Source organism: Podarcis melisellensis, assembly GCF_964234715.1.
Source record: "Podarcis melisellensis genome assembly, chromosome: 3".
Taxonomy (NCBI): Eukaryota; Metazoa; Chordata; class Lepidosauria; order Squamata; family Lacertidae; genus Podarcis; species Podarcis melisellensis.
In genome coordinates, this window is record NC_138530.1 from 52,568,771 (window position 1) to 52,584,302 (window position 15,532).

General features: G+C 42.2%; 1 protein-coding gene across 5 annotated transcripts in view; it reads right to left on the reverse strand.

Annotated features, from left to right (window-relative positions):
• Positions 1–15,532, reverse strand: part of MAP3K4 (mitogen-activated protein kinase kinase kinase 4) — a 75,368-nt gene that overhangs the window by 43,594 nt on the left and 16,242 nt on the right. For 4 of the 5 annotated variants that reach the window (XM_081906776.1, XM_081906774.1, XM_081906775.1 and 1 more), the window contains exon 1: positions 13,477–13,601. The exons of the other annotated variant lie outside the window; for it this stretch is intronic. In XM_081906776.1, the coding sequence (XP_081762902.1) occupies positions 13,477–13,556 (80 nt within the window). In that variant the 5' untranslated portion in view covers positions 13,557–13,601. Of the gene's footprint in view, positions 1–13,476; positions 13,602–15,532 lie in introns of those variants that run through there. 5 annotated transcript variants of the gene reach the window in all.

Below are 15,532 nucleotides of genomic sequence, written 5' to 3' on the forward strand. Positions count from 1 at the left end.
CGGTTGGAGGATGGATGGCGGCTAACAGATTGAGGTTGAATCCTGACAAGACAGAAGTACTGTTTCTGGGGGACAGGAGGCGGGCAGGTGTGGAGGATTCCCTGGTGCTGAATGGGGTAACTGTGCCCCTGAAGGACCAGGTGCGCAGCCTGGGAGTCATTTTGGACTCACAGCTGTCCATGGAGGCACAGGTCAAATCTGTGTCCAGGGCAGCTGTTTACCAGCTCCATCTGGTACGTAGGCTGAGACCCTATCTGCCTGCGGACTGTCTCGCCAGAGTGGTGCATGCTCTGGTTATCTCCCGCTTGGACTACTGCAATGCACTCTACGTGGAGCTACCTTTGAAGGTGACTCCGAAACTACAACTAATCCAGAATGCGGCAGCTAGACTGGTGACTGGGAGCAGCCGCCGAGACCATATAACACCGGTCTTGAAAGACCTACATTGGCTCCCAGGATGTTTCCGAGCACAATTCAAAGTGTTGGTCCTGACCTTTAAAGCCCTAAACGGCCTCGGTCCAGTATACCTGAAGGAGCGTCTCCACCCCCATCATTCTGCCCGGACGCTGAGGTCCAGCGCCGAGGGCCTTCTGGCGGTTCCCTCATTGCGAGAAGCAAAACTACAGGGAACCAGGCAGAGGGCCTTCTCGGTAGTGGCGCCCACCCTGTGGAATGCCCTTCCAGCAGATGTCAAAGCGATAAACAACTACCTGACATTCAGAAGACATCTTAAGGCAGCCCTGTTCAGGGAAGTTTTTAACGTGTGATTTTACTGTATTTTTGGTTTTTATGGAAGCCGCCCAGAGTGGCTGGGGAGGCCCAGCCAGATGGGCGGGGTATAAATAATAAATTATTATTATTATTATTATTATTATTATTATTATTATTATTATTGATACAGTGGTTCATCTGTCACTCCATTCAGTCTGCTCCTAGTTATCTTTGGTAAAGCTAACCTTACTCTGTAATGTTTCTAATTAAAAAGAGTATTCTAGACCAAGAAAAGCCAGAGATCAGCATTAACGGTTTATTAGATTTTATGAGGTAATTAATTTAGTACAAAAATCTTAAGAAGTTATTGTAATATCACCAGCAAGTAATTGATAATCTCTGCAAAATACCACTGCTGACATTTTAAATATCACTCAGTCTAAGCCAAGAGAATTGGATAAAAGAGCAAGTGCTTATTTTATGTCTGAGAAAAAATGAACTGACTTGTAACGTCACCATCTGTCAGGCTAATGAAGGAAGAATAATCCTCTCCTCTGTCACGATGAAGTCAACTCAGAAGAGATAAGAATGTTTATTTGTGTGAAATATATTTACAACTTAGAAAATAAAGGTGACAGTTCTAAAGGAACTAGAGTACAAAATGAGAATTAGCAAATTTATTTCATTTCAGATTCTGGCTGTTCCCCATAGCAGGTCCAAAAAAAGGAATCAGGTGATTACCAAAGTTAAGGACCAAAACGGTAAGACTGACTCCCTACTATTGCATAATTCTGATTCTTAAGCGTAACAACTGTGAAAACTTGAAAATAGTTCCTATGTATAGCACCATGTAGCTAGTCTCTTCCTCTCCCATAGCCTTCTTTAAAGAATCATTTATAGGATGAGCAGTCAGTGATGGAGATGTGAATGCCCAAATGGGAGATATTTTGAGGAAATTATTGCTTAAATGTTACAACCAACTCAACAATTGTTGAATGCTCAAATGGGAGATATTTTAAGGAAATTATTGCTTAAATGTTACAACCAACTCAACAATTGTTGAATGCTCAAATGGGAGATATTTTAAGGAAATTATTGCTTAAATGTTACAACCAACTCAACAATTGTTGGATGCTCAAATGGGAGATATTTTGAGGAAATTATTGCTTAAACGTTACAACCAACTCAACAACACTTGTTTAAATACGTCAGAAACAAGAGCTTTCAGTAAGCAACTGGACTGTTAGATGATAAATGCAATTCAAGAATGACAGAAAAATTGCAGAGAAAGTGAAATAATTATTTGCATCCCACTTCACTGCAAAGGAATAGGAAAGATACCCATGATTGAGCAGATGTTATCAGTCAAACAGATGTGAAGCTCTAGGGCTCATCAACAAATTAAGTATTATATCACCATATCTAGACAGTAGCTATTAAAGATTAAAGAACTAACATGTGAAATTGTTGGTCAAATGGAACTACTTATTTTAAGCATTTATATTGCACCATCAAGGCCAGGTACGTGCAACACAAACCAACCAATATAAAAACATATAGAATCAAGTCATCAAAACAAGCAGAGGCTGCTAAAATAATAAGCTAGAACACTTAAAATGCCTAGGTAAGCAGAGAAAACCAAAATGATGCCTATGTCAGCACCTGCCTTGCTTATAAAGGGGAGGATACTGCACAAGTAAAGCAGCACCATGTTTTGAAACCCTCAAAACTGACAGATGGAAAAAGGATATTAGATATACTGGGAGTACAGTAGTCATTAATGACCTGCAGCAGAAGTAAAGCCAGTAAAAATATATACTTTCTCCCAGGGGGCCGGGGAGTTGGAGGAAAAAGAAATTTGCTCTAGTTTGTGACATGAGCAGAATTTGTAAAATACTTAAGTACTTAGCAGCCTTCTGTGGTTCTGAGATCACCAGCTAGTCAAATAAAACCCTTTAGCATTTCTGGCAGCTCTTCATGTTCTCACAATAGAAGAATGTAATCAGAACTCTTGGTTCTCTGTAACTGGCAAGATCAAATACTGAAAAATATATTTGTTTCTCCATATTCAAGTATCAAACTTTAGTACGACATGCAAAAGATTTAATATTCTGAGACAACCTAACTTGAAATTGATGGAAAAACTAGTAAGGGCTTTTAAAATTCTATCTAAAAGAAAAACCAAGAGATGTGCATCCATGTCACCATCCCCAATTTTTATACCATTAATCTTACAGGATGCATGAACAATGATTGACCAACTACCGTATTTTTCTGTGTATAAGACTAGGTCCCTCCCCCCCAAAAAAATAATGTCAAAAACTAGGGGGGTGTCTTATGCACGGATATATCTCCCCCTTTTCTTAAATCTGAGTCCCCCCAAATAGGGGGGGCATCTTATAGACAGAAAATACGGTAATTTATAACTGCAAATCCTGCTCAAAAGACTGTATCAACTAGTTATCCACAAAACTTCAAAAATAGGAGTGTTAACATCAGAAGAAGAAGAGTAGTAGTTTGGATTTGATATCCCGCCTTTCACTCCCTTTAAGGAGTCTCAAAGCTGCTAACATTCTCCTTTCCCTTCCTCCCCCACAACAAACACTCTGTGAGGTGAGTGGGGCTGAGAGACTTCAAAGAAGTGTGACTGGCCCAAGGTCACCCAGCAGCTGCATGTGGAGGAGCGGAGACGCGAACCCGGTCCCCCAGATTAGGAGTCTACCGCTCTTAACCACTACACCACACTGGCTCTCCTAATGTTAATGGCATTAACCATTAATGGCAAGAGCAGTAGCAGAACTAATGGCTACATCTAAGCACTTTTACCTCCTAAGCCTCTTGATGACATTGCCTAAAAGCTGACAGTGGTGATTTTGTATTTGTGCCCCTCTGTAGCATACCCATGTTTCCCCAAATTTAGATATTCTGAATTTTTATTGCCCATCCAACAATGACCCACATTCTATATAAGGTAGGGAAATAGTTCTACACAGGAACAACACTTTTCTTTTTCATAATATTTTTGTATTTTTTTCCAACTTTCCACAAACATTCTAAAACTGTAATCACTATGCAGATTGTTCATGACATATTAGCTTCTCAAATCCAGACTCCCTATGCACTTACGGAATTACCTATATCACAATTTTTTTATTCCATTCACACTGCCTCCTTTAGCTTAGACTCTAAAACTATTGTACAGTTGTGCCTCAGAGGTCGAGCAGAATCCGTTCCAGAAGCCCTTTCGACTTCCAAAACATTCGAAAACCAAAGCACAGCTTCTGATTGAAGCTCCTGCAGCCAAACGGAAGCCGCGGAAGCCCTGTCGGACGTTCAGCTTCCAAAGGAACATTCGAAAACCAGAACACTCACTTCCGATTTTCAATCGTTTGGGAGCCGGAACATTCTGACTCCCAAGGCATTCAGGAGCCAAGGTACAACTGTATTAATGAGTGGGACCTGCAATAAAATATTGAAGTGTAGAGTATTTCTGTTCACTGTTCCAGACCTACAAGATACTCCATTTAGCTGAAATCTGAATAGTTTTATATTTTGCATGAAGACTGGGTGGATAGCTCAGTTTTAGCACTGATAAATAATTACAACAGAATAAAATGCATCTATTTTCTCAGTACTAATAGTTTGAAAATACAGACCCTCTAACTAGAGGCAATTGACATTTCTTTGTTCATATGGCAAAGGGCTTACAAAGTGACTCAGTTCAGATGCAACACCAAATAATGTCTTGTCATTACATGAATGAGTGCTGTTAAACTCCCCAATTTCCCTTTGCCCTCCTTATCTTCCCAGTTTCACATTTGCTATTACACCTGAACAACAACACTAGTTTGCACAATCCAATGATTGCCTACTTACAGAATTGGAAACGATATCTGAACTGTGGTTGCCATTTCTGAGTTAAGATGTACTGTGGTTTGAATCATATAATTGTAGGGTTGGAAGACACCCTGAGCGTCACCTAATCCAACTCCTAGTCCAACGCAGGAAACTCAACTGAAGAATCCATGACAAATGGCTGTCCAACCTCTGCTTAAAAACCTCCAAGGAAGGACAGCCCACAACCTCCCAAGGGAGTCTGTTCCACTGTCAAACAGCTCTTACTGTAAGACAGTTTTTCTGTATGTTTAGTCAAAATCTCCTTTCTTGTAACTCGAAGCTATTGTTTTGGGTCTTATAATCCAGAGCAGGAGAAAAACAAGCTTGCTCCATCATTCATGTGACAGCTCTTTAGATACCTGAAAATGGCTTTTATCTCCCCTCAGTCTCCTCTTTTCCAGGCTAAACATACCAAGCTCTCTCAACCATTCCTCATAAGGCTTGGTTTCCAGACCATTGCTTCATCATCTTGGTTACCCTCCTCTGCTCACATTTTTTTGCTTTAAGTCTTAACCAAGTCAGTCACTTTACAACACTTTTTCTGCTTAGCAAAAAATACATTATTTTTCCACATGAAAACTGCAAATTTATCAATAGTAGAAAATTAGCAACCATCCTTTGTGTTGTGCTAATTTCTGAGTTCTTTACGCAGGATTATTTCAAGCAAAGGCATACCCACCTAGTGGTGCCATTGCTGCCTGATGCCTTTACTCTGCCTTAAAAAACAAAAACAAAAACAAAATGTATTGTGAGAGAGTACTAAGCCAGGCTATAATATCCTGAGAACTTTTGTTATGTGTAGCCTATAAATATCTAAAATGAAAGAATAAATAAATCCTTGGACTTTCTATAATTAATTCTTCTTCCTTTAGCTTAGAAGACTGCATTTCTTACCAAACACTTACCAGTGCTGCTTATCTACATTTACAATGTCTTCCTCTAGGAAGGCAGCATACACAATTTCTGAACAGAAAACACCAATGTTTATTCACAATTTATTGGACTATTTCAGTTTAAGATACACTGGCTTGGAACTTGGATCTGAAGTCAGTCAGTTGAACTTAGCTCCCACTGAAACCAATAAGTCTTTACAAACAGTAAAATTCAATGCATGTCTACTCAAAAGTAATTTCCACACAGTTCAATGAAATTTGATTCCAGGCAAGTGCATATATGAATGTAGTCTATCATTACAAACTTTTCACGGTTATTTCAATGGGTCCTAAGTGCAACTGACTTACCCAGAATCCAATTCATTATCTCACCAAAATCAGAAATATATATTTTTAAAGTTCTATGGAATTCAATAGAGCAATATGTAGACATGCCCTCAACTATAGTTAAAGCTAACCATTTTGCTACTAAGGATGAAATTCTATTGACATGCACCCAAATATTTTTCTTTAACATAGAGATGTTGTTTTGCCACCACAGCATAGTCTACATTCCACAAAGGCCAATACTACTGGGTTGCATAACAATACAGGCAGCCTTGAAAGCACTAATTAAGCCACACGGTTCAAGCTAATTCTTTTTGCTATGACTGCTGCAACAGATCACCTGAATCATTTTCACAGACCATGCACTATAAAATCATGCATGTTCCAAATTAATAAACATGAGAAGTATGGTAATTTCAAATTAATTACAAAAGCGAAATTTTCAGAACAATTCCTCAACAGATTAGAGTCTGGCTATTCAATGCCTTATAACAAATAGAATAGGAACCTCTGGGCACTTGGAAATTCAGCCAGCACTGGTAGTGCAGAAGCCACATTACAACTCTAATCTGCTCCATTTGCAGCTTTGCCATTCTCCACAGGGTGCATGCTACAGAAGGAAAGACAGATAAAGAGGGCCAGGTGCAAGTTAAGCCAATTTCCTGTTTTCCAGTTCAAATGCCATAAGAAAGACGAATGCAGATTGCATAAAGACCTTCTTTCCCAAGCAACTGGATATTGAAAAACAATCTTCTAGGCAACTGAAAAATCAGAATATAAAAATATAATGCCTTACTAAAATGCTTATACAGTATTGAGTATGGTGAAACTGAAGTATCATATGCATCAAATGCACAATTTTTAAGAAAGATCAGTACCATCACTATACTATCAGTTGACAGGGGAAATCAGTTATGTAAGCACTTGTAGAAATTATGTTCTGCTTCATGGTATTCTACATCACTAATAACATGCTTTTCCTTGGAGAGTTTCTCTGGTCACGGCCCGTCATAGTTGTGATGGTGGAAGAAGCTGGAGGATGGCATCAGCACATGGGTAGGCTCAAAGGGACTAGCATCCTCATTTTTGCTCAGTACACTCACCATTGCTATGTGGCACCATCCTCTGGTGAGTATGATAGGAGAAGACTGCAAACCTTGAAGTTGCAGAAGTGGCCTGGAAACATCCTGGAGACGGTTTGACTGTCAAGCAGCAGAACCAAACCGACAAGCTTCTGAAGCAGAAAAGGGTTGAAGGGGGCTTCCTTGGACACTGTTCGGTGGGTTTGCCTAGACTGTTTCAAGCACTAGAATTTTTGGGTTAGCTACTAATACTAGCTCAAAACTGGCTCCCCACCAATGTAACCTAGTGCCCCTAGTAAAACCTTGAGGGTTAGAACAGATGTCAGCATTGAAATGAAAGGGGTTAAACACTGAAAGTAAAAAGCTCATAACCAAATGTCTCAGCATAGTATCTGCCAACTTTTGACATGGGACACAGAATCACAGAATTGTAGAGTTGGAATAACTCAATGTATATAACTGTATGCATCAACAACAACTTTTCAGTCTGACAAGTTATTAAATTCCCAAACTGGTATCCTATTTACATAATCAGCTTTGTTCTTTCTCTCCAGCCCTATAAACACATTTATCCAGCACTAAAACCTGTTTCATAAATTATACAGCAAACACTTTCACATCAGCACTTCAGAATTACACCCACATAACAATATGGATACAATTCTGAAAACTTATTGTGCTGGAATGCACATGCTATAAAATGTTTTACCACTCACAAAGCACACAAGTATGTTTCTGGGTGGTCAAGAAAGAGGCTAGTCTGGTGTAAATCTGGAAAATAAATTAGCAATGTGCTTTCCAATAGTCTAGTGCAAGCTGAATTAAATGTCCCTCATCTTTATTAACAGAGGTAGGGTGGGGGCTCCGTTGGACTTCTATGCTAAGGGGTGGACAGTTGTGTGCCCCTCAGCGGAGAGGTTTAAAGGATCCGCCGGCCTGTGCAGGCAGCCGAGGGAAGAACAAGCTACATTGGTTCTGGCTGATATAGCTTGTTCCTCCTTCAGCAGTATGAGAGCCAGAGCGAAATGGCGGTTTCACCTGGCAGTATATTGTGAGTGGAACTGCTGCCGCTTCTGTGTCCCTCTACCACCAGCATCTGGCTGCACCTTGTTTCTTCCTTGGTGCACTGGGTGCTGGAGGCAGAGGGACTCAGGAGCGGCAGCTTCGCTCACAATATACTGTTGGGTGAAGTCGCCATTGCAGTCTGGCCCTCATACCAGTCCTAGATGATGTATCTATGCATCGTCAAGGCCTACACACACGCAGGCAGGCCAAAAATGTTTTTAACTTAGGTAAAGGTAAAGGTACCCCTGCCCGTACAGGCCAGTCTTGACAGACTCTAGGGTTGTGCGCCCATCTCACTTAAAATGATGACAAATCCATATTTACAGCAGAGATGCAAATGAATCACAGTGTGCAGCTACAGAATAGATTTCAACCTCAACTGTTTTGAGAAACCCCCCTTAATATGAACTAAAAAACCTAAAAACGAATTTAAGGATTTGCTTTCATTTGCTGCAAATCAATTATGACCACACCAACACTCATGTCAAAATTATGCAGATTATGAATAAACAAGATCCACATTACTAGAATGAATTTTAAACAGAAAATTCATGGGTCTACTTCATCCATGTTGCAGAACACTGTACACCCAAACAAAACACCCTCCATTTTTGTTGATCAACCATTTAACTTGTAGAGCTAATGCAAGCACACCATTCTACCCCTCTGCTTGTGCCAACATCACACACACCAATCAACAATAAGTAACCAGGTAAACAATATGGATTATTATGTGTTATGTACAGAAGATACTTCTATTGTATGTGTGCATGTACATGCACTTAATTTTAGACACACAACAATTATGAGTTTCACTTGATTTATTAGACTCAGGAATTAAACCACCCAGGAACTATAAAAGAAACATCTCAGGATTATACATATTATTTTCAAAAGCATCCACTGACTATTAGGCTGATTCTAGTTTCTGCTAGGCAACAGCACCTTGATCTCTTATGCCTGCCAGCTGTGCTAATGGGGGGGGGAGCCACAAATGTAAGCTTTGCTCTGCAAGCTTTTCATGGTTCTGTTACACGAAATGCTAGAACCTGGGATCACCCAATGAAAATTATCAGTAGTTTCAGCTTAGACAAAAGAAAGTGCTTCTTTACACAACAACACCTAATTAACTTATGGAATTCACAGCCATAACATATGATGCCATTAACGTAGGCCTATCAATGGCTATTAGCTGTGGAAATTAAGTGCAACATCCATGTTCAGATAGTATGTCACTGAATTTCAGTTGTTGGGGTAGAGGGAGTATCGGGATGAGAGGGTGGTATTGCCTTCACACCCTGCCTGTGGGCTTTCTGGAAACAGCTGGCTTGTTACTGTTGGAAACAAGCTGCAGGACCATTGCCTTAACACCATTTAGAACTTTACCTTCTGAGAGTCATCTGCATTTATAAGAAATTGCGCTGCATGTTCATGCAGACATAGGGTTTGTTGCCACACTTTCAAATGCAAGCCTATTATTATGATTCAAAGGCCTCAGAACTATGGACCACATATTAAATTGCCTGTTATGCTGGTCAATAGTTTAACTTTTATAATACTATAGCAATGCAACATGCAGATTAGCACAGGAAAACTTGAAAATGAACACACAAATCCAAAGTCCTTCTAAGAACAAAAAACAGAGAATCTTGCAGCATCTTAAATGGGAAAAGCTTTCATGAAGTCAGTTCACTTCTGTTCTGTCAGCTGATATGCTTTAAATGGTTTTGAATTTGTGTGTATTTTGCAAGCTGCTTTATAAAGAATTGTCTTGAAAAGTGAACTGCAAATCTGCTAAACAAAAATAAATAAATCTGATGAACTGGCTGATGAAAGCTTTTGCCATAATAAATCTGCTAGTCTTTACATGGCCATAAGTCTCTCCTGTTTCAGATGCAACAGACTAACATAGCTACCTCCCTGGAAATCTCGAAGAACAAGACACTTTCGCCCCAAAGATGTTACAAGGCATTCAAACTAGCTGCTGTCCAACATTAAAGGCTCCCTAAAAGCCTACATCCATGGGCTATGCTGCTTCGTTTATATAAGCATGCAAAAACTGTCTCCTATTTCCAGCTTTTGGGGCTTACTCTTGACCCCTTAGGATTGCCAGATAGCAATGCTACAGAAGACACACTTATCCTTTCGTCTCCCCCCAGCTCATTTTCTTTAGCTAATATTTTTTTCTGGGCCAAATTCCCTAGAACTTGTCTTTCTCTTTTCTCGCATACAGTTTCCCAGAACCCCTCCTTGTCTGAATGTCTTCTTTGTACTCCTCTTCCAACCCCAAAATTGATTAATTCTCCTTCACCTACAACTTTTCCTCAGATGCTTATTTTTCAGTCCCTTGTGCCTTCCCTGTCCCTTCCTTCAGTTACTTTGCCTCTGTCCCAGCCACATATTTTCTTCCTTTCATCTAGAGAGCCCCCTACTCACGCCTCAGTTATCATCACAAAAACAATATAGTCCCCTAGTGCTTGTGTGAAGTTTTAATCCCCAAAAAACTGTCAATTTCCCCTTCCTTCACAGAAGTAGAGCTGCAAATACTCTTCACACAATTATTCCCTAAGCAGTTGGAATGTTCACACCAGCTCAGCCAATCAGCACCAGAATCTTCACCATCACTGTCATGATTGCAATTAAAACTTCCTTTTCAACACTTGACAAGGGTGACTTTCATCATCATTACAAGATGGATCTAGTAAATGTGTACCCTCCAAGCTTTTCCCTCCAGTTGCTAAAATTGAGCTTCTTCATTTATGATCCATTTTGCACTGACTATACACCGCTGGATTTTTCAAAGGAGGCATTTCCTGAATGCCTGCTGGTGAGAAGTAAAATGAATCAACAGGATGTTATCTAAGCAAGAGAACTAATTGCTTGGGAATTACTATGAGTTATGCAGCAGCTTGACAGTCAGCTGGAAACCTGAAGACATCAGATCCATGAAGTTATTTTCATTCCCATCTCGAAAGGTCAATTCCTACTAACACAAGTATGGTTTCCAGCCCTGAGATGCAAATGCAGTGATCATGTGAAGTTTGCAATTACCGTAAATGCCGACTCAGCACATGAAAAATAATAGATATTTCAAACAATCACCCCCACATGTCCCAGTGCTACTGTAGCTTGATTGTCCATGTATATAGAGTTAAGCTGCCAGTGTCACATCCCTCTTTTAAATTTCAGGAGGCAGAATTAATCCTAGAGTTGGATGTTGCAGATATAGGTTCATTTCCTTATTCAGCCATTAAAGTTCACTGGGTGGCCTAGAGCAAATCACTATCTTTCAGCTTTATCGATCTCATATGGTTGTTCACAGGTTAACACAATATAAAAACATACTATGTCCTGAGTCCTTGAAGGTAGACTTATTTCCTGTGGAATAAACTAGTCAAGCACAATGACTGAGAAGCCTCACCTTGCAAGCTGCATTACAATCTAGTCTCCCCCCACCCCACACTCTGCATTTCAAAACAGAGGAAGGTGCCAAGCTGGCCTTTAAAACTGAAAGGTAGAACTCTCTTCCAATTTTTATTCAGGTCTCTGTTCAAGGCAGGCAGAATAGAGTATTGCTTTTTGCATTTTCCTTCATCCATTTGAAATTAGCAATAGGTTTCAAGTTATTCAGACTTGAAAATACGCTGCAGTGCTCTGACTGTATACAAAATTTATTCTATTGTCGTAGTGTTCAGTGGAATTTTCATTAAACTAACTTATGAACAAATAGTATGAGGAATGGGAGAATTACATGTAATCTCACATTGTCTGGTCAACAGTATTAGTTAAATACGTGGATGTAAGGAAATATGAATGTGGGCACATTCAGAAAGCAGGAAGGAACTTGAGTCTGTAGGTTAACAACTTTTGCAAAGAGTTTGATGAATATCCTATTTGCTGCATCATTGGCAAGAGCAGAAAAAGATAGCAACATAGGATCTCAGCATTTATGTGAAAGCCCACAAGATCTTTGTCTTTTTTTAAACATTCTGATCAAATAACAGAAAAGAAACCAATAAACTGAATTACTATACAAACTAATTTGAAGAGAGTATTTATCCCCTTTTCCACAACTTCAATTTAAAATGCTATCCTAACCCCACTAACATGAGAGCAAGCGCCACTGAATTTACAGTGTGAGCAGAAATGCTTAGGACTGCACTGTTAAGTTAATCTACCTCTTCTCAGAGGCACTTTAGAACTGTAGAATTCAACTAAGCAGCCTTCACACAATTGATACTGTAAAGATCACATAGTGAAAGCAAAGTTTTTAAAAATGAGGCTCAGACATACTGGTGCTGTCTCCACTATTGCACCAACAAATAAAGCAACCATCAGAAAATTATTGCCTTCTCAACTTTCTCCTGAAAAAAGGCTGAAAACAGCAGAGGCTGCACTAGTTTCACTCTGAATAATTTTCATTGCAATCCTGTGCACCTTTACTTCAGATCATGCCCCACTTAGCCCAGTGGGATTACTCCCGAGTAAGAATATCTAAGATTAGGCTGCTACATGTACACTTTTGTTTTTCATTTACACCATGGGAAAAGGGATTCAAAAGGATCTTCTTGGGCTAGAAAAATAATAATGCAGGTCACCTTGCATCTGGATCGATCTATACCTTTTAATAAGGTAAAGGTAAAGGTACCCCTGCCCGTACGGGCCAGTCTTGACAGACTCTGGGGTTGTGCGCCCATCTCACTTAAGAGGCCAGGGGCCAGTGCTGTCCGGAGACACTTCCGGGTCACGTGGCCAGCGTGACAAAGCTGCATCTGGCGAGCCAGAGCCGCACACGGAAACGCCGTTTACCTTCCCACTGGTAAGCGGTCCCTATTTATCTACTTGCACCCGGAGGTGCTTTCGAACTGATAGGTTGGCAGGCGCTGGGACCGAGCAGCGGGAGCGCACCCCGCCGCAGGGATTCGAACCGCCGACCTTTCGATCGGCAAGTCCTAGGCGCTGAGGCTTTAACCCACAGCGCCACCTGCGTCCCTATACCTTTTAATAATGGTTCCTAAATCCAGAACACAACACTTTTTCAAGATGCTCCCTTGCATCAAAATCAACTGAAGTCCAAATAAACACACACAACTGTCAACTCCTTGTTTTGTCCCTCGGTTTGTTTGCTTGTTTTAACCATTAATTCCCTTACCCAGGAGCGGGGTGTCCCCGAGACTGTGAAACTGCAGAACCCAAGCTTTACCCCAGAGGCAATGCTACTAAAATCAACGTAGCAGGTCACCGGCGAAGCTGAACATCAGATAGATGGACATCCACTCCCACCCCTTTCCCAGCCAAAGCAGCATCCAAAGAAAACTCCCTTGCAGGAACAGCCGGGCAAGCGGAAGCTTGCAGACCGGAGCCTATTGTGAAGGGGATGCAAGAGTCTCCTGCTGTGCAAAGAGGCGACCTTGTGGCTGCTGCAATTTAAACAGCAGGAGGAAAGAGGAGAAGCGAACAAAACTATTCCCTCTCACCCCCGGTCCCCACCAATGCGTTACTTTTTGGCAGCCTCGCTGCACTCCGGCTCCGGCTCCTCCATGGCTCGGGCGGCGATGGCGGCGGCGGCAGCCTCTCTCATGCGTGCACCGAGGCTGGCATAGCTGCGGCGGCGGCAGGCCTTCTGCAGGCGAGAGAAGAGGGGCGCGGAGCCGGGTCGGCTGCACCGCGGGAGGCAGCAGGAGGGCGTCACTGGCGACCCGGCTGCAGGGAGACTCGGCCGCGCAGAGCCAGCCGTGCGGCCGCCATCTTGAAAAGAGGCTCCGAGAGGAGCGAAGCCGGGAGCCTCGGTAGTACGGAGAGCGTCTAGGGACAAAGCCCGCCACAGGCGCTCTCGTTCGCTCCTGTGGTCAGAGAATGGAATGGAGCCGGGCGCCGCCACCCGGAAGGAGGAGGAGGCGGAGGAGGGCAGAACGTCCCACCCGCCGCCGAGGCAGAAGCGAGCAGCGCAGCTCCGGGAGAGAAAAGGGGAGGCCGCCGGGCAGGGGGTGAAGGGAGCGGCAGGGAAGACGGAGGCAGGCTGAGCCGGGTGTCCGCGGTGGGAGGAAGACAACTTCGTTCCGCCGGGGATCCTGCCTCCCTCGCAGGTCCAATGATTCAATCTCGCCGTGCGTAATCTTTGCAAAATGATGGCTGCTATAGCATCAGCGCCTCGTGCGCTTGGCCGCATGCCTCCCGCCGGAGAGAAAGCTCTCCGCGTTATCTCACTGATAAAAGCAGGGCAATTTCACTAAAAGTGAGATTACCAGTAACCGGGTGAGGGGACGAGACGGGACACACCTGTGGCGCTGCTCTGTATTGGCACAGGCTGCTGACTGGGTTTTCTTGCTCTTCCCTCGCGATTCTGGCATTTAAAGTACCTGAAATAGGAGCAGGGAACTTGTGGCTCTGCAGATGTTGCAGGAAGAAAAATTCTTACTATCTCTGACTATGGGTTATGCAGGCACCAAGGCTGATGAGGGCCGGAGTCCCAAAAGTTCCCCAAGCCTGACCTAAAACATTAATCTGTTTTTTCCATATATGAAACCTTGTATTCTAACATGAACATAAGAAGAGACCAAAGGCCCATCTGGCAGATAATCCTGTTTGTTTATATTCATATACCACCACCCTCTCATAAAATATCAGAGCAGTGTGCAGCAATATAAAAATATTAAAAGCAGTACAAAACAATTAAAATGACTGACTTTTGTTCCTGCAGTTGCCAGCTAGAGGCATATGGGAAACCCAGAAGCATCGGATGCTCTTCCCACTTAGGAGTCCTGTCAACTGGCATTGGTAGAGGCAGTACGAACATGAGTCTGACCAAACTGCGGGAGGCAGTGGAAGACAGGAGTGCCTGGTGTGCTCTGGTCCATGGGGTCACGAAGAGTCAGACACGACTAAACAACAACAACAACAGAGACAGTACACAACTATCATGACTGGTAGCCTTATCCTCCATGAATTTGGCTAAGCCCTTTCTAAAACCATCAAAGTTGGCGGCTATCGTAGCATTTTGTGGGAGTAAATTCCACAATTTAACTATGAGCTATGTAAAGAAGTACTTCCTGCAAGCAGTCCTGACCACCTCTAGGTACCCATGGCCAGAAAAGACATAGTTGCCAACCAAATTTAAAGAGCCTGCTGGACCAGGCCAACAATGCACCTAGTCTGCCATCCTGTTCTCACAGTGGCCAACCAAAATATTCATTCATTAAATTTATATCCCACCCTTCCTACCAAAGGAGCCCAGGGTAGCTACTTGGCTCTGGGAAGCCTAAAGCTGAATAAGCACAACAGCACTCTCATTTCATTTCACTTTTAATTTGTATACCAGCTTTCTATATTACTATACACACGGCTGTTTACAAGCTGAAGAAACAGCCACTTATGCTCCCCATCAACTGCCTCCAACTGGAGATGGAACATGCAAAGAAGCAATGTGCTTTTAGACTGGTATTTACATCTTTGGGTTTCCTATAATACATAGGAACTGGTTTAACATACACTTAACAGTGGTGTGTGAATCAGTCTCAGATATGAGATGCAAAGCAAAAAAGTCTAACATCCCTCCGG